General features: G+C 49.6%; 1 protein-coding gene across 1 annotated transcript; it reads right to left on the reverse strand.

Annotated features, from left to right (window-relative positions):
• Positions 1–85: 85 nt before the first annotated feature.
• SAG (S-antigen visual arrestin) lies at positions 86–25,904 on the reverse strand (the record flags this gene model as incomplete). Its single annotated transcript, XM_080798777.1, has 14 exons — positions 86–191; positions 3,499–3,558; positions 5,061–5,084; positions 6,131–6,208; positions 9,195–9,332; positions 11,251–11,323; positions 13,247–13,331; positions 13,860–13,995; positions 14,866–14,942; positions 16,367–16,426; positions 18,010–18,203; positions 19,832–19,876; positions 22,074–22,134; positions 25,830–25,904. 14 exons carry the CDS (start codon positions 25,902–25,904, stop codon positions 86–88), a joined length of 1,212 nt encoding a protein of 403 aa, XP_080654903.1.
• Positions 25,905–27,432: the final 1,528 nt, after the last annotated feature.

A 27,432-nucleotide genomic window follows, 5' to 3' on the forward strand; every position in this document is an offset into this window, starting at 1 on the left:
ACTTTGGTATTTAGCATAATTAAAGGGCTAACTGTGGAGCGTGGCTCATCCAGGCTGTGAACTACCCCGATTCCCAGCATCTTCTTCACTCATCCCTGGCCTCCTGGTCTTTCTTCCCTTCCTCGGTGTCTCCTGAGTCTTTCAGATTTTGGCGAGCAAACTCCTCGAAAACCAAATTTTCATCCTGGAAACTGAAACAGAGCAGAGAACGTTTCGATCGTGGCATGCTCTCGGCAGCTCGCGGTGAAATCGCAAGCAAGGCAAGATGGGTGGGTGGTCTTCCTTTGGCAGCAGAGGAACCGACCAACATTTTCCTGCAGGATGGAACCTAGGACCAAGCCGTTCTGCTCACAGCTTTTCATGTCAAATCTCTTTAACGGACACAAAGAAGAGAAAATGAAGGAACCCACAGAGCAGACACACATGCCCAGTATAACCAAGTGTGTGTGTGTGTGTGTGTGTGCGCGCACGTGCGCGTGAGTGTGTGCACAAGCCATAGTACTAGGCAGCAGAAGGAAGACTCTGACGTGTTCAGAGCATGCGGTATATACAGAAAGACCCCAAAGGGGGTCTGTGCCCAAGGAGGAAGTCACAGAACCCGGGGAAGCTCAGGGCAGTGACTCACCTTTCCTTTGCTGTAATTGTAAGCATGGTAAAGGAGAGAGAGAGAGAATTATCGGCATAAATTTTTTTTTTCTTTTGAGAGAGAGAGAACAGGCATGTGAGTCGGGGGAGGGGCAGAGGGAGGGAGAGAATCTCAAGCAGACTCCACGCTAGGCATGGAGCCTGACAAGGAGCTCTGCCTTGTGACCCTGAGATCATGACCTGAACCGAAATCAAGAGTCAGACACCCGATCAACTGAACCAACTTGGTGCCCTCTCAGCATAAATTCTGTGTGATAGCTGCACCTGGAAAATTTCTTATTTTGGTGACTTTATAGCTGAAGGGAAAAGAAGCCTAGATAAGTGCATTTCACAACAACTGCCTGTGCTCCCTGCCTCTTTGCCTTTTCCAGCTGCCAGAGCCTTTCTCGCTGCACATCTGAACCCTGGGCTCCTCTGCAGAACACCTTGCCCTCACCTCCCCAACCAGAACAAGGCATACCCTCACCTCTGGGATGCCTTCTCTTTTCAAAGCGTTTCTCCCTTTGGATTCTATCTAGAGCCGAGTCCCAGGTGCAGTTTCGACCCACCCTCCAAGACCAGCTCACAGCTTCAGGTCTGGCTTGCAAGGGGCGAGTCCCAGGACTGGACGTCTAACCATGGCTGGGGGTGGGGGTGCACTCAAGCTGGGGAACCACTCCCAGGCTCCTCAGGGTTTGGTTTCTCTGTTAACACATTGATCATTGTGTTGTTGTTGTCGGCTTATATTGTCAGATATGTTTTATAGCCCCTGATTAATTGCTATTCATCTAAGTGGTTCTTTGCTGTTGTTCATTTGTTCCTTTAGCTTTCTGCCCACCTAGTAGAGTCCCATAACCCTCTGTGGGGAACCAGCAAGAGCTGAATGAAAAGCTCCAGAGGGTTTTTCAGGAGCACCAGAGTGATGGAGAGGCTCTCATCTCTCAGGCACTGGGAGGGAGGTGGCTGTATGGGCTGCTAACCACAGGAGACCAACGGAGGGGCCCCCAGGGCAGGAACCATCCTGGGCTCCCACATGCTGGCATAATTACACTACCTGGGACCATCAGCCACAAAGAGAATCAAATCAGCACCTGCATTCCATTGTGGATGCTCTTCACAGCGGATAACAAAAACTTAGTAGCATTTCTTTAGTGCCTATTAGGTATAAATGATTTGGCCCCAGGCCCTGGCAGAATTATTAATGCCATTATTAGTGCCATTTCTGCTTAGCCTACCTGTCTGGACTCAAGAGCCTGGAACTAGGCAGGGAAGTTGTGAGCAGAAGTGAACGGAAGTCTTGTGACTCAAATCTCAGGAAGTCAGAATTTCGAGGCCATGGGGTGATCTGTCCTTTCTCCCTGAGATCTCCCAGAACACAAGGTCATCATTTAGTCTTGACATGGTGGTGTGTTCAATAAAAGGGCCATGATGATGGACCATGAAAATGTCATACCCAGAAAAGGAAGAGCCCCACTTCTGCGAAGTCTGTTCACAGCTCCAGAAAACAATCTGGCATAAACGATGGCATTGCCTCGGGTCATAGTTTTAAAATATTCTTTTAAAATGTCCTTGAAAGGGACCAGAATGCATCTCAATCTCACATAGTTAAAAAATAGTATCTGAATGATACCACCAGATACAAAGAAGAAAAAATGTGGCCAGATTATTTTTTCCCCAAAGTACATTGACTATTTGAATCCAAAATATTTGGAAAAATACTTTGAGACAAACCCAAAATGAATAGGGGGACTCATTCTAGTGTTTAAAGGGCATTTCATAGGGCACCTGGGTGGCTCAGTTGGTTAAGCATCTGCCTTTGGTTCAGGCCATGATCCCAGGGTCCTCAGATGGAGCCATGCATCGGGCTCCCTGCTCAGTGGGGAGTCTGCTCCTCTCTCGCCCTCTGCCCTTCCTCCCTGCTTATGTTCTCTCTCTCAAACAAACAAACAAACAAACAAATTTTAAAGGTCGTTTAATGATCAAGATACAAAAAGCTATAAAGTATAAGAAAAATAAATCTTGCTTGCTTATACCACTTTTTTTTTTCTTAAATAATCCCTGTGCCCAACATGGGGCTCAAACTCAGATCAAGAGTCATATGCTCGGGGCGCCTGTGTGGCTCAGTGGGTTAAAGCCTCTGCCTTCGGCTCAGGTCATGATCCCAGGGTCCTGGGATCGAGCCCCGCATTGGGCTCTCTGCTCAGCGGGGAGCCTGCTTCTTCCTCTCTCTCTGCTTGCTTCTCTGCCTACTTGTGATCTCTGTCTGTCAAAAAAAAAAAAAGAGTCATATGCTCTTCCAACTGAACCAGCCAGGTGCCATGTTTATAGCACTTTTACTAGAAATATTCTTTGTTACTATAACTATAGAGGGTTTGCAATCCAAAGGAACCAAATCGTCAGGAACCTGGCCTGACCCTTTTCTCTAGTATTTTCTGTATTCTCATCGCAATCGCTACTGTCAAAAATACTCATCTTATGAATGCCTGTTAATGCTTCCAAATGAAATCCAAAAGCCTCAGCCTCTCAGATGTATTTTGCACCTAAACTTTCTTTAAATCTCAGTCCAGTTCTATTCCCACCAGAGCTTCTGCTTGTAAATCGTCCCTGATAAAACCCAACAAGAGAGTCCATGTCCAAGAGCAGGGATGCTCTGTCATCCACGGGCTGAATGAAGGTCAACAAGCCATGGCTCGTGGCCTGTGGCTCGTGGCTGAGGAGATGAACACTCTTCTATGGGCTGGCCCGGGGCATCGTGAGGATGACAAGCCATGACCTGGCAATGCCACTGGGGCCATGGTCAGGAACAACCAGCCATAAATAAATAAGAAATCTGCAAGCAGTAAATGACTTGAGAAAGCCAAGACAATGCGTGACTGACCTGGGTCCTCGGGCTGGGGATGCATGAGGCGGAAAGGCACCTCAGTGGCCACTTCACTGGAAAAAAGAGAAGGCAGATGGGTGAGAAGACACATGGGATTATAAAACACACAGAACCGAGCAGTGGCTGCAGAGATTCCCAGCTGGAAGAGAATTCAGTGAGATTCAAAACAAAACAAACTAGAAATCAGGAAGTGGTCATGGAGGAATTTTAAATGTATTCCCTGGAATGTGGTCCAGAAACTTCGCTGAGGCATGGCGGAGACTGCTGGGTTTTGTAGGCTCATTCCCCTTCCTTCTGGTTATTAGGTCCAGTGATGAGCTCTGGTGGGTAGAGGAGAGGTGAAATCCTGCCGAAGGGACAGTTTTGGGGGAAAAAAAAAAAAGGCCTTGCCAAAATGGACGTGATTTTTTATGTGTTCACTCTATGTCAACAGTCACATAGTTGCTTGCTAGAGAGCAGAAGAGAAATGAGCAACACACGCCACTCCAAATTCCAGAAGCTGAAGGGCTTCAGAGTGACTTGGAATTTATACAAAAAGAAGGAAGGACAGGGGTCAGGAAGGAGAACAGAAGGCAAATCTGGACCAAGGAAGAACAGAAAGGAAGGAGTGAAAAAAAGCAAGGGTCTCTCCTTCCTTCACCCACGTTATAGCTTTGGTCAAAGCGCACCTGTTTACAGGGCCACTCTGGTCAGACCCCAGTGCAGATGGGGTCTGGGTTCTGTGTCAGGGAGGGAGACAGTAAGAGCCAGGATGACGGAGCCTGAAAGGTCAGTGGCTGCCTTGGACGTGGCTTTGGGCCTGACGCATTGGGCACGATCTGAAATAAGGTAGCTGTTAGAATTCACAAGAGCTGAATGGTAGAAACAACCCAAATGCCCACCAGCTGCTGAACAGAGGACCCACACGTGATCTGTCCACACCGTGGAATATTACTCAGCCATAAAGAAAGAATGAAGTAGTGACTCAGCCTACAACACGGATCGGCCTCGAAGACTTGGTACTCAGTGAAAGAAGCCAGTCGCCCAAGGACAGATACCATCGATTCCTTTTGTGAAATCGCCAGAAGAGGCAAATCCATCGTGATAGAAAGATTAGCGGTGGCCCTGGGCGAGGAAAAGGGGGGGGATGGCAGAGACCACTTAATAGGTACGGGGTTTCCTTTTGCAGTGGTAAAAACATGAAGGAGCCAAAAAGCGGTGACGGTTGCACAATATTTTAAGTGTCCTTGATGCCACTGCACTGTACATTTTAAAATGGTTCAGATGGTAAGCTTCATACACACAGACAAAAGGCAGCTTCCTGAGTGTGTGTGTGTGCGTGTGTGTGTGTGTGTCCTCACCCAGTGGAGGCTCAGCTATGGTCTGGAGGAAACATTTCTAGCCTCACATTGATTAGGCAACATTCACAAGATGCCTCCAGAAGGCAGTGGGCCTCCTTTCATAACACCTCTGAGCATAACTGTCAGCAAATCAGATTTCACTGTTACTATCTTGAACCCCAGATTGGTTTCCTATGACATCCTGAGAATCAAGGATGGAAGGTGACAAGGCTTACCTGGAGGTGAGTTCTCCCAGAAAGCTAGGAAACAAATGCAAACAGTGCTGGTGAGTGTCCCAGTGATACTACAACCTCATTTCCCATTATTCAGAGATGGACATGTCCCAGGCACACTCCGCACTTGCAGCTTACGGGATCCTTGCAATCCCATAAAATTCAACTTGACTCTTCCTCTCTACTTGTGATGTCATCTCTTTCTCAAGTGGATTAGCTAAAAAGAAGAATCACTTAGGTCTAAGCCCTGAGGTTCAAGAATAAACCACAAAAGTCTTTGTGGAATACCTGCTATTCACTTATCTTGACACTAAAAGAAACTCTACCATTTTAGATCCTCTTGGAGAAAATCAAAGGTAATTCTGCTTGCTTTGAAAACCACTACAACTACAAACACTGGGGTAACACAGTTTGTAAAATCAACCCATCCTTTACTTTGGTGTCCCAGCCAAAACTGGGGGAATTCTTTATCGACTTAGAATCATAAAAGATGCAAAAATGGATGGGGCGCCTGGGTGGCTCAGTGGGTTAAGCCTCTGCCTTCGGCTCAGGTCATGATCTCAGGGTCCTGGGATCGAGACCCGCATTGGGCCCTCTGCTCAGCAGGGAGCCTGTTCCTCCTCTCTCTCTCTCTCTCTGTCTGCCTCTCTGCCTACTTGTGATCTCTCTCTGTCAAATAAATAAATAAAATCTTAAAAAAAAAAAAAGATGCAAAAATGGAGATCTATGGAGAATTCGTTTGGCTGCTGCCCTTCTCTCCTGAAGTGTGACGTAGCACCAAATGGATTTCCATTTTTTGCGTATCAACTTCTACCCCGTGAGTGGATGGGCATACACTTCTGCCAAGTAGAACTAATGTATTTTGTAGTTTGCTCCTTCTACTTTTTTCCACGTGCCGTCAGATCAAACACAATCAACAACGAGACAAACAGAATCTCTCCAAAACTCTCCTTGGTCATCCATAGAATTTGTAGATCTTTCCACCTTGCTGGTTCCCAATCATTCAGGAAAGGAAGAGTTCAGAAGGGGAGAGGCCAAGACAGAGCCCACAGCATTGGTTCTTGGACACTCACCCTGACACCGTGAGCTTCACTTTGATATGGTAAGACACCAGGATGCCCAGGACAGTCCGGTCTATGCCCTCCTTTATTCTGCTCAAACAGAAAGGAAGAGTGGAAAATTGCAGAGGAACAGCAGAAAGCAGAGACTGGATGAAAAAACCCCTCACCTCCAGACAAGCTTGTTATAATGGGTGCATCTTCTTAAGGAACTGGTGAATTCAACCAAGCTGTCAGTCCTAGAACTTTCCATAGTCAGGGAAGGGGATTCCTTTCTTGCATTGGAGTTCAGGATTCCCCCACCACCACCCCAGAAGTTCAGAGGGCAGAATGTGCTTCCTGGTTCTTCCTGCTCTGCTCCATTGATGTTCACCCACCTGCTTATCAGCCAGAAATGCATCCCCTGCCCCCACCACCTCGTCTTCCTGGGCTCCTCCCTCTGTCCCACCTGCCATCCCTGGCCAACCACTGAGTCCTCCATAGGCTTTTTGTGCCTCCATTATCTCAATAACTTACCTCCCATAGGCCCGGCCTCTTCCCTGACCTCTCGGCCACTGTGCTGCCAGAGAGCCCCCCAGGGTCAAGCTTCAGCATGGCTTGGCAGGCAGTCTGTGAGCTGGCCTTTACCTGCCTTTGCCACCTCACACCCTGCTATGGTCCAGTGTCTTCCGTGCACCAGCCTCACCACACACAAGGCTGCCCTGGAATGCCGTCCTCCTCTGTTCTCTAAGACCTCAAGTTGAAGTTGACCCTCCTTTGTGAAACCTTCCTGGCCCCCTGCCATCAGCACACGTCTCCGTCCTTCGTGCTCCGGCCCCAGAACCCAGCATCATGTCTAAGTGAATGAACGTAGTGCATGAGGCCATTGCCTGTGTCCCCAAAGAAAGTGCCATCTAACTTTCCCCATAGAAACTCCATTCCGGGTTCTACTAACAGGTGCTGAGCTCCCACTGTCCGACAGGCACCGTGCTGGGTGTTCTAACACATTATTATTTCATACGGCATCCATTGCAGGAGCATTAAGTAGTTCAGGATGCCCAGTCACAGGAGTTAAGTTCTGAAAAACATCATGACACACTTGCTAGAACAATGTGAATGACAACAGACAAACACGGCCAAGAGAGCTAAAGGCTTCAGGCAGAAGGCAGGGCACGATTGTGCTGAGAGGTCTGAGAAGGGTCTGAGAGTGCAGGGCAGGCTCTGGGCCCAAAGACCCCAGCCTGGGATCCCTCTCATGGGAGGCACCTTGGACATTGCTCCCAGGGCCACGATGCCCTCCAAAGACTCCATCGGCTCCTTAGTGCCTGGAGCTCCTTGGGGAAGGCAAATGCCTTTATCTGGAATCATGGGACATGGCCAGTTGAGAGAGGTGGACATCAATGGGGACAAAAAGAGGATGCAAGCCTGAGACCCCACCCCATTGCTAGGCCTGACTGTCTGACTTGTACTGAATGGAGGCAAAGAGCTGGGGGGAGAGAATGTGCTTCACCTCATGCCTGAGAATACGCTGTAAGCCTCCCCTCCACCATCTTCCTTGAATGGAAGAGTCTCTCCGTAGCCCCCACTCGCTCTCTCTCTCAATCTCTCTCTCTCTCTCTCACACACACACATACACACACACACATGGGTTCTGCTGTGATTGTCACTTTCCAGGCCCCTGAAAGGCAGCCCCGAAGCTGGGGCCAAAGGAGGGACTCAGGGTTAGAAGTGGCCTTTGCTCTGTCATTAACCGACCAGGTGACGTTAGTCAAGCCTTTCCTTCTGGCTGAACTTCAATTTCCTCATTCATAAAATGACTATAAATTCACCTTCCTCACAAAAGTATGCAGGACTTACATGGTTGTGAAACAGTCCACAAACCATACAGCATTTTTACAAACGTGGCATTCCACTGTTGGGGTCTTGATGGCCACCCCTGGAATAAACTGATCTAGTGTCAGCATGCCTGCTGGTCACCCTCCCAGACCCTCACCAAAGTGCCTTAGAATTGAACATCCCAACTCGGCAAATTATTCTCAGAAAATCCATCGACTCCACTTCCTGCCAAATGTTTGCTGACCCCACTCTTGTCTTGGAGAACAGCTGCTCCTGAGCTACAGGGTCACGGAAGTCAAGCAGGAGAGCCTCTTCCAGAAGGCATCCCCTTGCAGGTGGCCTAGTGGGGCCACAGAGGGAGCCCCAGTGCATCACATGGGGGATGGCAGGGAGTGGGCCTTGAGCCCTCCCTCAAACACTCAGGGTTCCAGGAATGGAAGCCTCGAAGGCTGCCTGGAAGTGGCAGTGGATAGTTGACCTTGAAGCCTCCCTCCTGTTTGTGCTAGATCTGCTGGTTCTTTGAGTTGGGGTCAGCAGAGCAGTGTTTAGCTTCATTGAAATTTAATTGACATCTGCAGCTATCAGGACCTCCCATTCTTTACCTTTCCTGGTGGAAATGAATAAATGCCATTTCCATCATGCATGAGGCCACCTGTATTACTCAGTTTATTTTTTTTTTAATTATAATTTTCTAAGTAGGCTCTATGCCCAATGCGGGGCTCGAACCCATGACCCCAACATCAAGAGTCACGTAAGCTACTGACTGGGCCAGCCAAGTGCCCCTGCATCACTCAGTTTCTGTGTTTAAGGTACTACACTAGCTAATGCTATTTTTAGAAGGTAATGGCTGACATTTCTAGAGCACTCACTGTGTACTCAGCCCCACATTTTACATGGATTGTCTCCTGTAATCCTTATAAATTTCCCCATGAGAAAAGGCAGCACCCCCACTGTACAGACAGGAAAACAAAGGTTCTTAGAGAGCTCAAGTCATTTGTCCAAGGTAGCCTAGACTGCGAGCAGTGGAGCTGGGGTTTGGCATGAGGCCGCCTCCAGAGCTCACTCCCCTAACCACCATGTCACACCAGGGGAGGGAGTGTGGGCCTGCCTGGGCCACGGAGTCTTCACTCTGCGCCTGGAGTGACAGCCATCAGATCGGGCTCCATGTGAGCCCGTGAGCCCAGGGGGTGAGACGAGAAGGGGGCAGACCAGCTCCATCTGTGCACTGAGTCTTGGGGGCTCGTCTCGAGCTATGAGGACTCACATGGTGCTGGAGGCAAGGTTCGTGTCCTCATGCTTGATCTTCCCATCCAGGGCGATGCCCCGTCTTTCCCGGTTGTTGGTCAGCAGAGGCACCAGCGTCAGTGTCGTGGTCAGAGTGCTGTTTGGTAGCACTTTTTCTCTGTAGGAAGAAATGCAGAGTGGATATTTGGCTAACGGTTCTTAGGGCTATAAAGCCACCATCAGTCCCATGAGACACTATTGGCCATCAAGCATTTTCCAGGATCCAAGTTCCCTGTGACTCACGGGGAAGATAGTGCAGATTATCGGTGCCCTTGCCTTACGAGAAATACTAGTGACATCTCAAAACGGGCTGGCAACAAGTCCCTCATCCTCCTCTGAGTCACTGAGTTTCTAGAGTATTCTGTGGAGTTAAATGAGACTGACTAACACAAGGGTCGGGGATCACAGCAGTTTCCTCCTGCCACCACGCAGTGGGCTGCAGGCTGTCCGGCCAGTGCCAGAAAGAAGCCACAGCTGGAAATGGCCTGTCACCGAGAGCTGTTGCTTGTCAGGAGGATCAGGCTGTTTGAGGAGGGTGTAGTGGGGCCCTCCGTGAACCATGCAGACCGGACTGGTTTTGTTCAAAGCACACAGTGCTCTGTCTCTCTCCTGGTTCTTCCTTGTCACTGGGTCACACCACTGGTCAGGTGGTGTGTGTCTCAGCCTTAGACAGACACAGGGAACCTGTGCCAAACTGTGGGTCTGCAAGTCAGGAATGGAGCTGGGGACACAGCAGCGAGGTTTTGCCAGGTCTGGAGCATCCCTGACTCCTGGAGGCCACAGAGGTTGGCCCTGCCGGTCACCAGCAGGCTCGCACCACACCTGCACACAGAGCTGTCCACAGGGCTGCAGGGCCCAACCAGCCAGCTAGCTGCTTGTGTCCACACTCCTCGTGCAGCCTCTCTCCTCATACCCAGCCAGGAGAAGGCAGGGAGTGGCCCTAAAAACACTGCCCAGGAGTCAGCCCCAGGGTCCTGGGAGCCCCGGGGTTCAGGGACAATGCCTTGGGCTCTGCAGCCTCCAGACTGACTTCTGGTCTGAGACCCACAAGCACAATCTAGCTCAGCTTTCAGGCTCCGTGCCTCCCATTCTTGGTCGCCAGTGTCCTGGGAATCCTTTGGTCCAAAATGCACTGAATTGCTGAAAAGAAGTCCAGATAATGGCATATGCCCCATGATGAAAGGAGAAAGTGGTCCCTGGCTGAGTTCTCCCCCTCAGATAGCCCCCCACAAGCAGCACCAAGGGAGCAGCCAAGGAGCTCCAGCTCTTTCCTGCCACCCTCCCTTCTGGACCTATATTTAAACTCGGGTCCAGATCTGCTTTGAGTAATAGTTTATTCTAAAATTGTCTTTTAAAGTTTACGTCATGTTCTCTGGCTGAATCAGGTTGTCTTTGCTCACAGGCCCCCTGCTTGTAGCTCTGGTGATATTTTTTGCATACAAAAAAAACATCAGACACGTCATTGACACAAAGAGGGAAAGACCTGCCCGAGTGACCCTCTCGGGGAGGCGTCACCCCCAGTCACCTATGTATGAATGAAGAGCCGGGAGCAGGACTGGGCAGGTCTCCCTCTATTCCTTGGCTTTCGATTTTAATGAAGGGAGAGAAATGGTTCATGACGCCGGGCTCAGAAGTGACATATCACTGGAACCCGGCTGTCACTGGTACCACATTTTCAAATCAAAAGACAGAGAACCCTTGCCTGGGCTGACAGACGATTGGATTGTCTGCTCCGGGGCCAGAAATCGCATCAGATTCCTCTGGACTTATTCCAAGGAGCAAGAGAAAGTTCCAGCTGTTCCCACTGTGACATTTCAATCTTTATTTCCCTCCTTTCCATTGCTCCTTGTGAAGGAGATCTCTGGGAACGCTCGCGAATGAGAACAGAGTTGACTTGCTAACTTTCTTCGTAGCCCTTGAAGTGAGAAAAGGGGAAGGAAGGGAAGCATCCTCCTTCCCTTTCAGGGTGAGCGAAAGGGGAACTTGACAAGGAAGCCTGAGCTGCCCAGGAAATAGAAACCCAAGAAGCTACTCACTGTGTTTCCTCCTGGGCCACCGGCTTGGTGTAATAATCGCTGGAGTAGAGAACCACATTGGCCACTTGCTCCACTGCAAAGGGAGGACAGGGGTGGGTGATTCAATGTGGGGTCCTCCACGCACGTGCACGGCGCCTGCCGGGGACGCGGTAGGTCTTTCCACTCAATTGTTGGAGTGTACTTCTCAGGCTGGGTTTTAAGGCTGGGGTTTCTGAGTTCTGTCCCCAGGCCACTCCTGTTTGCCAATAATCTGCTCTGCGGGAGCTCGGCCCCATGAGCCAGCCTCCCTAAAATGGCACCTTCTAGAAGACTCCTCCCAGCTGAGCCCACACCCCTTCCAACACTATCTTGTTTAATGAGAAACTTCTTCCAGTTGTCCATGCTTGAAACCATCTACCGGCAACACAGACCTGATTTGTGTATGTGGGTGGAAAAGTGGGCTCTGGAGCCAGACTCCTTGGGCTCAAATCCCAGCTTAGCTGTCAGCCGTGGGGTGTGACTTAATGCCTCTATGCCTCACTTTCCCCATCAGCAAGATGGGGGTGACACTTGCATCTAACTTACATGGCTGTTGTGATGATCAAAAAAAATAAATTTTTGATCTCTATTCAAATCAAGTCTGAGGAGTAGAAGAAACAATTTGTGTGACACATTCAGGACAATGCCCAGCCTATAGAAAGCTACTAACATTTTGCTTCGGGAATTTCAACAGCTTCTCTCAAAAAATGAATGGTTTTGATGTGAGAACTCATAAAGTTTTGAGAAATAATTTAAAACCAAAGTATCCAATGATACTTTCTCAACCCTGCTACTTCTGGAATCCTGTATTAGACACTACATACAACACGCTAAATAATACCAGGTCCTACGAAGACGGAATGCAGATGAACTTGACCAACATAAGACAAAGCCATATGATCTATAGTAATTCTTTAGTACACATGCACCAAAACTCCTGAATCTTATCTATGATGCACATACACAAGGAAAGAGGAAAGTAGTGTGTGACCCAAGTGGCCAACCATCTTGATCTGCCCGGAGGTAGCCCATTCTAACACTGGAAATCCTGATCAAGGAGTACGCGGCTGGCTCAGGCAGAAGAGCGTGCAATTCTTGATATCAGGGTCATGAGTTCAAGCCCCACATCGGGGTAGAGATTATGTAAAGAAATAAAACTTTAAAAAAAAGAAAAGACAAAGAAAATCCTGATCAAGACAGGACTGTTGGTCACCCTACACATACTATGAGTCTGGCTTTGTCTTAGTCACTGAGTGTTGTTTGAGTTAGTGGTGAACTGAGAGGTCACCCTCCCTGGTCATTCTGTCGTGTCTTTTTTATGTAGCCCCTAGAAGACCATGATATCCAACCATCCCCTGTACTTCGATGCCCTCTGAGCTGAAGAAACGGGTAGGACAGTAGGCACGTTGTGCCTCGTGTGTAGTATCAGGCAAGGGTTGGCCCTTACGCTGTAGTAGGGCTTCACCATTTACAAAAGCACTTCCAGGCTCCAGTCCCTGGAGCCTCACACAATGCAGGAAGGTAGACAAGGAACAGTGCTGTGGATGTTAACTGGAATTCAGAGAGGACGCACATGGCACGAGCCCACAAATTAGGCACACTGTTCTCAGTCCAGTGCTTTCCCCACTGTCCTGTGCTCCCTCTGTCCACAAAACTTAATTCTGATCCGAGAAAGAAAACTCCTCCCATGGCATCCCCCCCGGGATCTGGCGAGGGGCTCAGAGGAGTGATCGAGGATTGTCTGTCAGGGATGTTTCAGGACAAAAGACAGCTCTAAGTGGGACACAAGGTGACATGAGGTGACCCCTGAGGGTCTTTCCTCCTGTACGTTCCTGCTGTCCATGACAATAGTGGTAAACAGGCAATTTCAAAGACCCAGGAGGGGGGCCTTATCTGCCCACAGGAGAGACCCTGGGGAAATAGGACCAGATGGAGAGATTCTAGAAGACTCTGCCTTCCCATTTTGAGAAGTTCCTACCTAATGCTTTAATCTTCTTCACTGTCTTCTCTGTGTTATTGGTCACGGTAATCGTCACCGAAATGGGCTCCCCATGGAAATAGGTCTGAAACAGTTAGCAGTTAAATCAGAAAAGAGGAACAGAGCATCATGGTATCGTGAATTCATGGTTTTCTAGGTTTATCTCCATCCTTTAACCAGAATCAAAGCGGCTGAATTCCCACACTTTCAAGGAAAATAAAGGGATAGGAACAGGGTTCCTTTAGAACACGGAACATGGTCTGCCTCGTCTGGGGCGCACTGAGGAGAATGGCAGTGACCAGGGTGGAGTGGAGCAAGGGTGCTCCGGCCTGGAACGCCCAGTCCTGAGGGTCATGGCGGCGGTGGCCGTGGGGGATCCCGCGTGGAGTCACAAGGCCACTTGGGGCAGAATGAGTGCTGGGAAGGGGAGTCAGTGGGGAGCTCAGGGACAGGGCTCTCCTCAGCAGTGACTTCCTCCTGATTCAGGACCAGGTGGGCGCACCTTCGCACACGTGTTCACAAACGGGGCTTTAACCACGCCTAGACACAAGACAGCTTGCTAACACACCCGAAGCCTGCTCCCAAGCAGGGCCCAGTGCTGGCCACGGCTCACCTCTTTGTTGAGGGAGACAGCCAAGTGCAAGGGCTTGTCTGACATGAAGAACTGCCAGGAGGACTCAGCTTGGGGCTGGGGACCCATCTTCGCTGGCGCGTGCTGGACTTTGCGGATCAGTAAACGCACAGAGCTCCTGTGGATGACAAACGCAGACAGTTCTGGGCTTCCGCCGGGTCTCCTCAGAGGGCGTCCAGGCCTCTGTCCCCGGCCTCACGCTGTGAAGCTTCAGGAATGCTCCCATGGGATGACGGCGTGGGCTTGAGGTCACTGTCACCCTCAGTCTCCAGGGCACAGCCAGGGGGGTGACAGTGGAGGGGGGTGGTACTCTGTACGCCTCACATGCGTGACATGCTTCCAGGCTCCCCACAAACATGACTTGTTACTACAATTGCTATTTATTAGAGCAAGGCTCCACAGCGCGTGTGTTGAGTGTGAGGAAGAGTGTTGAGGGCACAAGAGAAAACCTCGTTCAGGTTCAAGAGGGAAGGTGAATGCTGGGGTCCACAAGGGCGGGGGTGGGTCACTGCCTGATGGGCAGAGAGCCTCTGTCTGGAGTGACGAAATGTTCTGGGTGGGGACAGTTTGGGGTGCAGACAGTGTACAGGGTTGTAAGTATGGTCCCACGACACAGGGGAAGTACTTAAGGCCTCCAAAGCGCACACTCAGAAATGGTTCCAATGGTAAACTTCATGTGGTGTATATTCATCACAGTGGAAGAATGACCGAGAAGAAGAAAACTGAAGAGAGAGGGAATCCAGGGGCTGCTAGAGCCTTCTGTGAACCTTGAGGTTGCCAACCCCTCTGCCATTTTCCTTTTTTCCCCCAGATGATGAGCCGCTGACCCTGCCCCATGTGTAGACACCCTGACTGCTTGGGCCGGGCAAGCCCCATCACCCTGGCCACGCAGCTCTGTGGGGGGAACTGAAGTGAGGGGCTGCTTCCTACCCCAGCTCCTTGCCCCCCACCCTGGGCGCTGCCCCTTGACCCACAGCTACACTCTTACTTCTTGGGCACTTTGTCCTCTTCATCCTCTGCACTGTCTCTGGCGAATGCTTTGACCTCAAAGTCGACCCCACAGCACTGCAGAGGGCAAGAGAAGAGACAAGGCTTCAGTCCATGCCTCCCTTCCCGGCAGCTGGGATGGGGTCACACGTCCCACCGGAAAGTTATAATGGCACTCCATCTTTTTGTCTTAGCCATGTCCTTTGGAGGGCTACCCCATGATGGCTAGATTTGCCACGTGCAGAAAGAACAGAAGGAAAGAACGACGTCAGGACAGGGAGTGGGCTGTGGCCCCGAGCTCCCAGGGAGATCATGTATGGTGTCCAGCCCTCCCCGCCCATTTAGTTGTCCCTCTTTGTGTGACCCCACATGCATGGCACTGAGGTCACACCGTAGACACAGGTGCTCACGGGGCTGGCAGGGGATCCAACCCTGGGGGACCGGTTGGCCACACACAGGTGTGGCCCAGCTGGAACGGGGGCCAGGTGCTGGCGGCTCTTCCAACTTCTGCAAAGAAGCTGGAAATGGAATTGGGGGCAAAGTCTTCTGATTTTTAAACTGAGTCAATAGCAATATGTTGTGTGGGCAGAACAAATGCCTCTGTCCCGTGGGGTTCCTCTCCAGCCGGCTCATCTCTGCACGTCACCGCGTGCACGGCGGGCACGGGGGCGGCACCGCGCTCACCAGCCACCCCGGGGGAAGAAGTACAGTCGGCTGAAGGACATGAAGTCGGTTGTGTTGACGGTGGCATATGAGCCACAGCTTCATTGGTTCTACAGCTGTGGAATCGTAACAATTCTGAGATCTAGTTTAAAAATACACCAGCACGAGGGGTGCCTGGGTGACTCCTCCTGGCGCACACTCAGCCCCTTTGCTTCTCTCCCCCCATGGAAGCTTGTGTTTGGCCCACCTAACCCCTCTCTGTGCAGTGGCCAGGGTGCCCTTGGGAAGCCCAAGTCAGCACCTACTGCTCAGAGCCCACCAGTGGCTCCCTGCTCACTGAGAAATGGCCCCAGGGTCCACACCTCCCCACGCCTCTGACCTACTCTCTCCATTTCACCCTGCTCCTCTGCCCCAGCACACCAGGCAACATGCCTCTCTTTCTGGAAGGCTCTCCCCTGGGGTAGCATGCCTTCTCCTTTACCCTCCTGGGGAGGTCTTCTTTACACATCCTGAACAACTAACTACCCCCAAGATACCCCTTTGCCTCTCACTAGCCTCTTGTTCTCCAGAGTGCCTACTGTCCTTGGATGGACCCTGTAGACACCTGTTATTTAGTTTTTGCCAGATTCTCCCCAGGAACCTGTGGGGCCCACGAGGGGTGGGACTGATTAGTGTTCGGTCCACAGGCTCCGTCCTGGCTATAGGCTGCTAAAGATAAGATTCATTGCAATGTCTCTCTGCTTTTGTGCATGAATTGAAATTGTCCAGAACAAAAGGCGATTTTTAAAAAAGTAATTTGAAGGAATGGACGAGTCCATGGCCTTTCTTTTGGAACTAACCTTCCCTACGTCTTGCGGAGCGGGCTGCAGCATCACCGAACAGGGTAAGTAATCAGGAAACTGCGGGAAGAAACAAACCAGTTCGTTCAGAGGCGGTCACTCCACATGTAATATGCACTCAATGTACAAAACTGGGAAAAGGAAGGAGGAGCAAACAAAACAACAACAACAAAAACCCACAAAAAGCACTGTTCACCCATATTGCCAAGGCCCGGAATGACATCACGAACGCGAACTTCTGAGTGTCCCGGGGGATCCCTCACACACGAATATGCACGTACACGTGTGTGTGTTACAGAGGTGAGACACAGTGAGGCACGCGTCCTATCGTCTCCTTTGCTCCCATCCCTGCCCTCACCCTCCTCAGAGTGCATTATAACCGCTTCGCTGTGCCGTGAGTTGCGCCACTCTTTTGGCCTTTGGTAACACCACATTGAATTTGGCCAGCCCCCTTGGTCGGCTGTTGCTTCAGTCACTGGAACTTTGCTTTTCTGCCATTATAAACAAAGGTGCCATAAACCTTCTTCATCCACCTCGGCACAGTTTTGTCCAATTAAGTTCACAGGCTATGCTGCTAGGAAGGGAACCATAAGTCAAAATCACATTTTTAAGGTTTTTGAGATGTGTTGGCATGTTAGCTCTCCAAGGTGATGTCCCTTCAAACTCCCAGTACCAGAGTGTGAGAACACGCAGGACCACAAAACTGTTTTTTCAAGTGATTAAAAAAAAAAAAGTTGTAGAGTATGTACAACGTGAGACTTGGGTCTTCAGCGCACCGTTTAGTGGTATGACGTCCATCCACGCTGTCCTGCAATATTCCCAGCATTCACTCCCAGGAGGTTTTCACCTTCCCGCACTGAAGCTCCAACCCCAGTCAATGCTAACCCCACACACTACTCTACGCTCCGTGTCTATGAATCTCACTGCCCCAGGTTTTCCATGTAATTGGCATCAGACACTTGTGTGTCCTTGTGTGTCTGGCTTCTGTCACTCAGTCTAATGTCGTCGGGGTTCATTCGTGTTGCCGCGTGTGTCAGAATTTCCTTCCCTTTGAAAACTGAGCCGTAGAACTTTGGAGAAATGTATAAGCTTAAGACACATGAACATGCTAGTAAAAGAGGTAGTGGCAGCTTTCCAGAGACTGAGTTCAAGCCCAAGCCCTTCAGAGGCACTGCAGGTCACCAGGACTCCCCCCACGAGAGATGGGGCTATTTATCTAGGGATCCAAAGCCCAGCAGTCAAGGCGAAGGATGACTTCTGACTTGAGTACGCTCTCCCGTCCGTCCGGCAGGGAACTCTTTCGTGTTTCGAGCTCCTCCGGGCCAACTGAGGGCCACTTCTTTCTTTTTATAGCCAAGCAAGTGAAGGAATAACCACTCATATAATTAGGTGGTCGGATGAAGGGAAATATTTAAACTGTAGGTTGAAGTGGTGCCTTCAGAGGCTGAGAGGCTATTTTCAAGGGCTTAAAAAAAGACAATCACAGCCCGTGCAATCTAGAATTTCCTCCAAGGAGGCAATTTGAAGGCCCACAAATGTGAAGTTATTGCCCCATCCCCTCTCCTTCCCTCCTGGTCATGCTGCAAGGTGCTGTGGGCGAAGGAACCAGGACAGGGACCTGGAGGGGGAGAGGAGTCACTCACCTTGAGCAAGAAGGGGTATGTGTTGCCCCCCAGCTTCTTCATCAGGCTCTCCTGCAGTTTTGTGGGGGCAGGGGTAGCCTCCACGGGCGGGAACACCTGGGCCTGAGAGAAGTACAGGTCCCTGCGGAAGCTCAGGCCGATCACGTCAATGTCCTCCTGGCCGTAGCGGAAGGCGCAGGTCAGAGACACATACACTGGAAGGGAGACGAGAGGAAGGTGGGCCTGTCCCATCGGCATGACGCCCCCCGCCTGGCCGGGTGAGCACAGGGCAACCCTGGACACTGCCTGCCCCTCCCCAACACCTGCCCACCTGGAGCCTCTGGAGGGTAGGGGTTTTGAGAACCACACCACCCAGCCACCCAGATGCCCGCACTATTCTGGAGATCCAGCACCTTCGCTGGGGCTTGTGCTGGTTACTCTAAAGGCATATGTGAGTCAGAGGACTGGGAGGCACCTTCCATGACCATGTATTTTGCCTACAGACTCCCCTGTGTCCTCCACCCTACCACCCCCTTCTCTCTACCCACCAGCTTGGGGACCTCAGGAGGCTTTAACGGAGAGTGAAGGTGGTAAACAGAGGGAAAGAGCACGAGGGAGCAAGACAGACCCGCACCAGAGAGGGATCGGCCAGAGCTTCAGGACAGGGGCTCGTGGACCAGGAGGAGAGAAGCCACCAGATCCCAGAAACACTTCTTTCACCTTGCTCAGAAACTTATCAAGCATTCTCTAAGTCAACACCTCTGAAAGTTCAGTTTGATTAAACAGACATAATCCACGCCTGAGGCAGACCTATAATATAGGAAACTACAGGTTTGGGGTGTGGACTATTTACAACAGTCTGTAATGGGGTAAATCAAAGCACACAACATGCATTCTTCTTGAACAGAAAGCATATCAGAAGTCCTTGGAAGTCCTCCCTTGTGGATTTTGTCTGTGTCTTCACCAAAAGCTCAGAAGAGCCCCTGATCACTTGCCTATCCCTCAACCAATGTTTGTGAGAGGAAGGTACCCAGAGATGACCTGACTTTATGCCTCCCTCACTGTACCCTGCTTTTCCCTCAGAGCAGCTGCCCTTCTCTGACCAAGGGTGTGGGCTTTCAGGGGTCAGACCAGGCTCCTCCATGTGCCCAAGAGAAGCAGGACGCCCAGGAGGAAGTCAGAGACAGTAGAAGTGTGATTTTCAGCCCCATTTCTGCCGTGCCCCTTCAGAGCTGCCACATCCATGGGTGGGACATCTACGGACACATCCAGGGGTGGGAATAATTCCTGGTGGTTGCCAGTAGCAACCACTCAAAAGGCATAGTTAGAATGGAACTGAGTCAGTGACATTATCATAAGGATAACTCAGGTCTGCCCTAATTTAGTTTCTACAACTATTATTAGTACCAACTCCTTGCCCCACACATCACAGCTGCCAGAGATCTGCAAGGATACTGTGATACTTGGCCTCAGAACCAGAGTAACCATTTAAAAAAAAAAGAAAAGAAACCCACCCACCAATGAGCCCTCCTGAGTTTTGCTGCTGACCAGGGCACATGCACAGCTGGTGGAGGCCATGGACTTGCCTTCCACACTCTGGCCACTATTTACTTACCCTGCTGCCCAGGACAAGTGTCTCCCTTGGGTCTTAACTTTCATCTGAGAAATGGGGACAATGAGCTCCAATGTGACCAGGACAGTGTTCTGAAGATTTTAATGAGGGAGTGTGGGTAACAGCGCCTGGCAGTGATGGATGTGTGAGAGGGCACCAGCTGCTTCCCGGCTCCTCCTCCCCAGAGTCCCGACCAGACCTGCTCCTGGGAGGACAAGAAACCCGGCTCACCTTTCTTTCCCTTCACAAGCTCGGGATCCACCAACACGATACCATCTAAACCAAAAGGGAGAGAGCAATGAGGGCGGAGAAGACGAAAGAGACCAGAGGACTTCTTTATATATTTATCTATGGTTTTTGTTTTGTTTTGTTTTTAAGGAGGTTCCAAGCCCAGCGTGGAGCCGGAAGCAGGGCTGAAACTCTGACCCCGAGATCAAGACCTGAGCTGAGATCAAGAGCTAAGATCCTTAACCGACTGAACCACCCAGGTGCCCCTCTCTGTAGTTTTTAATTGCACAAGTAATCCATGTTCATTACAGGAAAATTAGAAAGGGAAGGGAAGCAAAGAATAAAACAAAGTCAAATATCCACCAGTCAGAGATCCCCATTGTCAAGATACTGGTGCAGAATTTTTTTACTAGATGTATATGCACTGATAAGGATGTTTTACTAAAAAAATGAGATCCCAATATACATACAGTTCAGTTAACTGCTTGTCTCATACAACTATAAATTGCAAACACCTATTCTTACACAAAGACACACATAATACATACTCATCATTTTAATGGCCACACATGGCTCCACTGAATGGACATACCATAAGTTATTTAATTAACCCCCTCTAGTTAGGGCATTTATTTCCAGTTTCCCTGATTATCATGAACAGGGTGATGAACATCCTTACAGATACACTTTTGTATCCATCGACAGTAGAACTGGATTTGGCTTTTGACGACATACTGCCAGATGACCTTCCAGAAAGTACTCTGCCGAGGGACATTCTCACCCTCAAGTGCCTAGAAATGCCAGGTTTTTTACACTCTCTCTTTATTAAGATAGCTATTGTAGTTGAAATCATTACAGATTCGCAGGAAGTTGCAAAGATAGTACAGAGAAGTCCTGTGCATCTTTCATTCAGTTTCTCCCAGTGGCTACATCTTAGATAACTGTAGTACCATATCGAAACCAGGAAGCTGGCTGACACGGGGTACACTGTATGTGCAGGTCCAAGTCATTTTATCTCATGTGGCGGTTGACACTTCCCTCACCAGAGAGCTCTCTCTCTGTGGTCATGCCCTCCCCGAACCAACCAGCTTTAGTACTGCCTCCTCCACACCCCCTCCCCGCAACTACTGATCAGTTTACCATTGCCATGATTTAGTCATCCCTAGATTATCATCTAAGTGAAATCGTACAGCATTGTGGCCTTTTGAGATCAGCTCTTCCCACTTGGCATAATGCAGGGTCTTGAGAGCCATACGCTGTTGTGTGTTATCAGTGGCTCGTTCTTTTTTATTTCCAAGTAGGATTTCATGGTATGAATGTGCCACTGCCCGTTTCAACTGATTCACCTATTGAGAGATGTTTGGGTTCCTTCCAGTTTGGAGTGATCACAAATAAAGCTGTCATAAATGATCGCACACAGGATTTTGTGTAGATGTGCGTTTTCATGGCTCTGGATGAGTGCCCGGGAATGCAACTGCTGGGTCAGATGGGAAGTGTGTGTTTGATTTTTAAAGGAACTGCCAAACTCTTCCAGAGTACGTGTTCCCTTTTACATTCCTGCCAGCAATGTATGAGTGATCCGATTTCTCAACATCCTCACCACATTTTGGTGTTGTCACTATTTTTCATTTTAGGCATTCTGACAGGGGTATAATGAAATTCCAGTCCATTGTGGTTTAATTTGCATTTCCCTAATGGCCAATGATGTTGACCATTTTTCCATGGGCTTCTTTGCCATCCATATATCTTCCATATATCTTCTTCAATGAACTGCTATTTGGGTTTTTGGTGCATTTTCTTTCTTTCTTTCTTTCTTTTTAAAATTTATTTAACAGACAGAGATCACAAGTAGGCAGAGAGGCAGGCAGAGAGAGGAGGAAGCAGGCTCCCTGCTGAGCAGAGCCTGATGCGGGGCTCTATACCAGGACCCTGGGATCATGACCCTAGCCAAAGGCAGAGGCTTTAACCCACTGAGCCACCTAGGCGCCCCTTGGTGCATTTTCTAATTGGATGTTACTTTCTTATTGCTGAATTTCTTCATATTCTAGAAATGAGTCCTTTGTCACCTCCACGCCCGGAAATTGTTTCCAATCAGCCAGTGGCTACCTCGCTGATGTTTTAATTTGCATTTCTTTGATCAGATTATCAGCAAAGCCCATTTGAAAAAATACAAAAGGAGCTGTTGTCTGATGGCTTTAAGGAAAACCAGCGTTAAAACTTAAATCTTACTCCAAACTCAACTTACCCACAGGTTCTACTTGATCAATATGGTCTATATAGTCTCTCTTCCCCAGGTAGATGGTCACCTGTAGGAAGAACAGATGCAGATTCTAAGTGGCCAAAGAACACTAGCACATTCGTCTTAAAAATCAGCAACAACCAAACCCTCCCCCCCCCCCCAAAATCCCCAAACCTGGCAACAACTGATACATTTTGATTACTCTTTTTTTTTTTTTTTAAAGATTTTATTTATTTGACAGAGAGAGAGAGAGAGAGACAGCAAGAGAAGGAACACAAGCAGGGGGAGTGGGAGAGGGAGAAGCCCATTGCAGGGCTGATGCCAGGACACTGGGATCATGACCTGATTAACGACTGAGCCATTCAGGCACTCCACATCTTGATTAGTCTTGAGAAGACTTCCTGCCTGGCTCTGCTGCTTGCCCATTCCCTCCTCTCTCCCCGCTTGGCTGTGGGCAGACTATGAATTATAAGCAAGTTGGACTCTCTCCTCGGTCCCATAAATTTGCTCCAAGGAAGTCTTTCCACCCCTTTGAATGGTTCCTGTTCTCCCACCTTTTCCCACCAAGCTCAGGTCTGACATTAACCAGGTGACCTTGTTGAATTCACTAGTAATACTTCAGTGGAAAGTTATACTTATGCAAATGAGGCTCATCCCAATGTTTAAGCCTCTTATTTCCGTCTGTGAATGAAAGGTTTCCCCTCCTCATCAGAAGTATATCTGAACTGAACATAGAGGCAGGAGCTCCAGAGTCCCTGAAATCCTACCAGGTGAGCTGCTGGACGGGTACACCTGAACCCATGCTCTGAGCAGGAAGGGGGGGTGGGGGGCAAAGACCGCTGTTTCAGTCCTGTTCCTGTCTGCTGCGTGTCCTTTGCAGTGGAGGTCTCTGCCAACTCCCTTTGTGGAAGAGCGTGGGTCACATTCACCATCACTCATCGCTCTAAACGACAGGACTGTGAGTGCCTTGATTGTGGGAATTCTTTCATCGTTCAGCCATCAAGTTTCTACCACAGTACCTGGTGCACAACAGGATTTTAATCCACATTTGCTAAGGGCACCAATGAGTGAGTCCTTGCACTCTGCCTAGCCCCCTTCCTCCCTAAGCCTCTTAAATTCATATTCTTATGTCCGTGAACTCCCAGAATCATTTCTGTTGGCATTCAATCATCTCCTATTTCCACCCCCTTGTATCAGACATCCTGGAGTAAATCCCTATACCTTCACTTTGTAGGACTGATGGTGAAGCACCCCAAGGACTACCTAGGCAGGTGGCTGGGAAGGAGGTAGGTGTTGGATGGTATGAGGATGTTTTCTGGACAAAACCAAAAAATCAATGTATACAAAGCCCAGAATGCCTCTGGAACCAATGGCCACCAAATGGGAATGCAGGCTGATGCCAGAAAGGGTCTTACAGGCCCAACCTTAAAGACTCTAGGAAGATATTAAAGCATTTTTTAAAGATTTTATTTATTTATGAGAGAGAGAGCGCAGGGGAGGGATAGAGGGAGAGGGAGAAGCAGGCTCCCAGCTGAGCTGGGAGCCCGACAAAAGGCTCGATCCCAGGACCCCAGGATCACGATCTCAGCCAAAGGCAGATGCTTAACCGACTGAGCCCCCCAGGCGCCCCCAATGTTGAAGCATTTTGAACAGCATGAAAGGCCTGCAGCTAAACAACAGAGTATTTATCATGTCCCAGGTGCCAAGCTCAGCACCGACTACGTTATTTCACTGAATCCCCACAACTACTCTCTCTGTGAGATAGGAATTAGCCCCATTTTATGGAGGAGATGATGGCAGCAAAGTAGAGAATGAGTGGACAAGGAGAAAGCCAGTTAGGCATTTGACTGAGGTTGGGAGTAGGGAAGACTGAAGGTAGGTAGAGAGAGTGTGTTTTCTTCTTTTTCAAGCTTTAGCTGTGGAGTAAGAGGAACTGGAAAGGCAATAGGGTCAAGGGGAGTTTGTTGGTTGCTGTCTGTAAGATGCATGAGGTCCGTACTTGTTTGTATGCTCAGGCAAAGAACTGGGAAGGAGGGAGATGCTGATGATGGAGGACGCTAGGGAGGAGATGGCCCCTGAGACCCAGGTGTAAATAGCATGAACCTCAGCTGGGAGCAAAGGCATGTCTTCTGCTGCAACTGGAAGGAGAGGGAAGGCAAGGGGCAGGTGCAAGAAGAGAAATGGGGCTGAACAATGTGGGACTGTGGCCCACCGGCTGCCTGTTCAACCAGCAAACCAAGCCCCATTTCCTGGATACAAGTTGCCAATTATGTTGAGGGTTTTATCATCCCCCATGGGGTCCCATGCTAAGAGGAGGCCAGCCCCGGAGGATGGTTCTTGATGGGCCCGATCCAATTATGATCATCCAATTCCTTTGGCTCAGGACTGGTTTAGGGTGGTCATGAGACCCATATTTGACCAATAAGATATGAGAGAAGTCTGCTGGCGGGCTGTTGGGGAAATATTTTCCCACTCTGAAGGAGAAATACTGGGAAGCAAGAGCCTCTTCCTTCTTTGGGAAGGAGGTGAGGGTGAGATGCCTGGAGCTAGGCAGCCATCTTGCCACCAGCTGGAGGATGAAGATCACAGAAGAGGGCAGAGTGGAGAGAATCACCGAGAAATGGGCCCAGGGCTCCTGGTGCACCATGCCTAGAGCCATACAGAGGTTGCAGTTGGAATAGTCCTAATATGTGAGACATTAACAGAAGGATTTCCCCCCATATACAACAATTCTAAATTTCTTGGTTCAAAGGTTGTGTATAGATATGAGGGGGGAAGAAAAGTGGGAAAATGACAGGGCCTGGCAGGAATGGTTTCTCTCTTCTGCCAGAAGTCAAGACAAAGTGTGTTGGGAAGATGCAAAGTTGGGAGAGAGTTTGGGGATTGGTTGAGGGGGTCCTCAAATCATCACCCCAAAGTGGAGTTCCTCAGCTGGGAGCAGAAAGGGCAGAGAATGCCTGGTGCAAATCTGTTTCTCCTGTGTTGCGCTATGAGAATCAGAGAGTTTCCTCTGGGCCTTTGGCTTAACATTTAAGAAACCCAAAAGGAAAAATCCAAAGTTCAGGTTCATAAAGCACAGGAAATAGAGCACATCTAGGCCGTCTACTTTGCCCCGATGGAGTCAACAGTGGCGTCATCTCTGCCAAGCACGCAAGCTGCCCGGATATGGGTACCATGTTCCCTTACCCAGTGGCCCTGAGCCAAGTGAGGACTGAGGGCATGGTGGCTGGGGTAGGTGCACAGAAGACAGAGCTGCCTTGGTCCAGCACTGGGGCTTTCCCCCAGCAGGCGGCGAGATGACAAAAGACCAGATGAGTTACTATCGACAAAACCGCGTTTGAAATGTCAAGTCATTGGTTCAAGGGCAGCTAGGAAAAGGAGTAAAATTGGAAGTAAGGGGGTGGGGGCTGCGAGACAAGGAGAAAATTAAGAGTCTCAGGGTTAGGTTCTTTAGGAGACTGAAAAGTTATACATGTTCAGTTCATTCATTCAATTATGTCTCATTGATCATTCATTGCAAAATAGAGACAGAACACAGACACAGAGCTTCCCTCAACCTCTCAGGATTCTGGTGTTGATCGTGTCTCTTCTTTCTTTCTTTTTTATTTTTTTTAAGTAATCTCTACACCCAACGTGGGGCTTGAACTCATGAGATTGGGAGCTGCATGCTCAGCCAGGCGCCCTGGGTCTATTCTCAAGAAAGCTCCTTTAAAAAAAAAAATTTTTTTCCCCCATCACGCCACTCACTTCTGTACCACTTACCGACTTGTCCCGGGAGACTTTCTTGAAAATCACGTGGTTTGGCTCAGACTTGCTGCCCTTTGCGTTGGCTGCCATGGTCCCTGTCGCCAGCAGCTGGCTTCTTCCACCTTGGGGTGTGCGTCTGGTGTTGTCCGCGGCCTGCGGAGAGGTAAAACCATGCTGCGAGTGCAGTCAAGAACATTCTGGGTACAAAACCTGCTCATGAGATGCTGCACACCCGGGAGACATTTCCTTATATCTGCTTAAGTATCGTTGTTTGATGAAATAAGGCTTTTGTCTCATGTGTATGACAAGGGGGTGGGGGGTGCTTTTTTCCGAACATGTGTTTTCTTTTTCTCCATAAGCCTCAAACATTTCTTAGTAAACCTCAGCTAGAAGGTTTGCCTTCCTGACTAGCCTTAGGTATCGGCACACTTCGCCAGGTTGGAATCAAAATTCTATCATGGGGGCGCCTGGGTGGCTCATTGGGTTAAAGCCTCTGCCTTTGGCTCGGGTCATGATCCCAGGGTCCTGGGATCGAGCCCCGTAACAGGCTCTCTGCTCAGCGGGGAGCCTGCTTCCCTTCCTCTCTCTGCCTGCCTCTCTGCCTACTTGTGATCTCTGTCTGTCAAATAAATAAAATCTTTAAAAAAAAAAATTCTATCAAGACGATGTCCCATGGTAATTAGAATAGGAGAGGTTCCCGAAAACTACAACATAACCACTTAGCAAATATCATTTTGAAAATGTGTTAAATCCCCAGGAGTCCTGTCCTGTTCTCCCACCTCTCCCCAGCGTGACACATAGTGGAAAGGCCCTCTTAGCTGTCTGGACCTCAGCGTACCCTGAGTCTCATTAACAAACAAAGTCTGTGAAACCACACGGAAAGAGTGAAAGTGAGACAGACTGACCACAGGAAAACACCGGTGGTCCTGCCCCTTGCTCTCCCCTCCCTGGGGGTCTGAGAAGCTTTGGACCAGGGGCCGTCATGTACCTTGTTCAGCCAGCCAGATGGGCCCAGGAGGCGAAGAGAGGGGCTCCGTCCCTCTGGGGAGAGCAGCCAGCCCCTGATCTATGTAACCAGATGACCCTGCCGAGGCCCCTGGCTTGACGTGCGTGGGGGAATTTGTAGGGAACCTGGAGAGGGGGCCCACACCCGCGTCTCAATGTCTAGAAGCCAAATCCCATTTAAGGAGCAGAGTGGAAATGGGATTAGTGTTGAGATGGGTGAACTGGTGGTTTCAGCAGTTCTAGGCATTAGGCAAAGGCCTCTAGTCTCCTTCCAGAGGGACTCACAGATGTAGGAGCTCCAGTGGGGAAGGCGTGGTGGGAGGGACAAGAGCTAAAGAAAAGCTACTTTCTATCCTAACCCTCTTTGGGTTCTGGAAATAGACTGATTATCCCTTCACTCCCAGTATCACCAGGACAGGGGATTTTCAAGTGCTCAACAGACTTGATTAAACTCAGCAGGCTGCTAATGCAACCTTGGGGATAGAAACGAAAAGGTCAAGGGGAAATGTCAAGCTCGAGATGAACCCTGGTCTTATAGAAGCCAAACCCATGTGAGAAACAAAGACCAGAGGAAACGTAGATAAAATTAACCGTCTTATAACCTGCAACCCAC

Source organism: Martes martes (assembly GCF_963455335.1).
Source record: "Martes martes genome assembly, chromosome: 3".
In the NCBI taxonomy this organism is placed as follows: Eukaryota; Metazoa; Chordata; class Mammalia; order Carnivora; family Mustelidae; genus Martes; species Martes martes.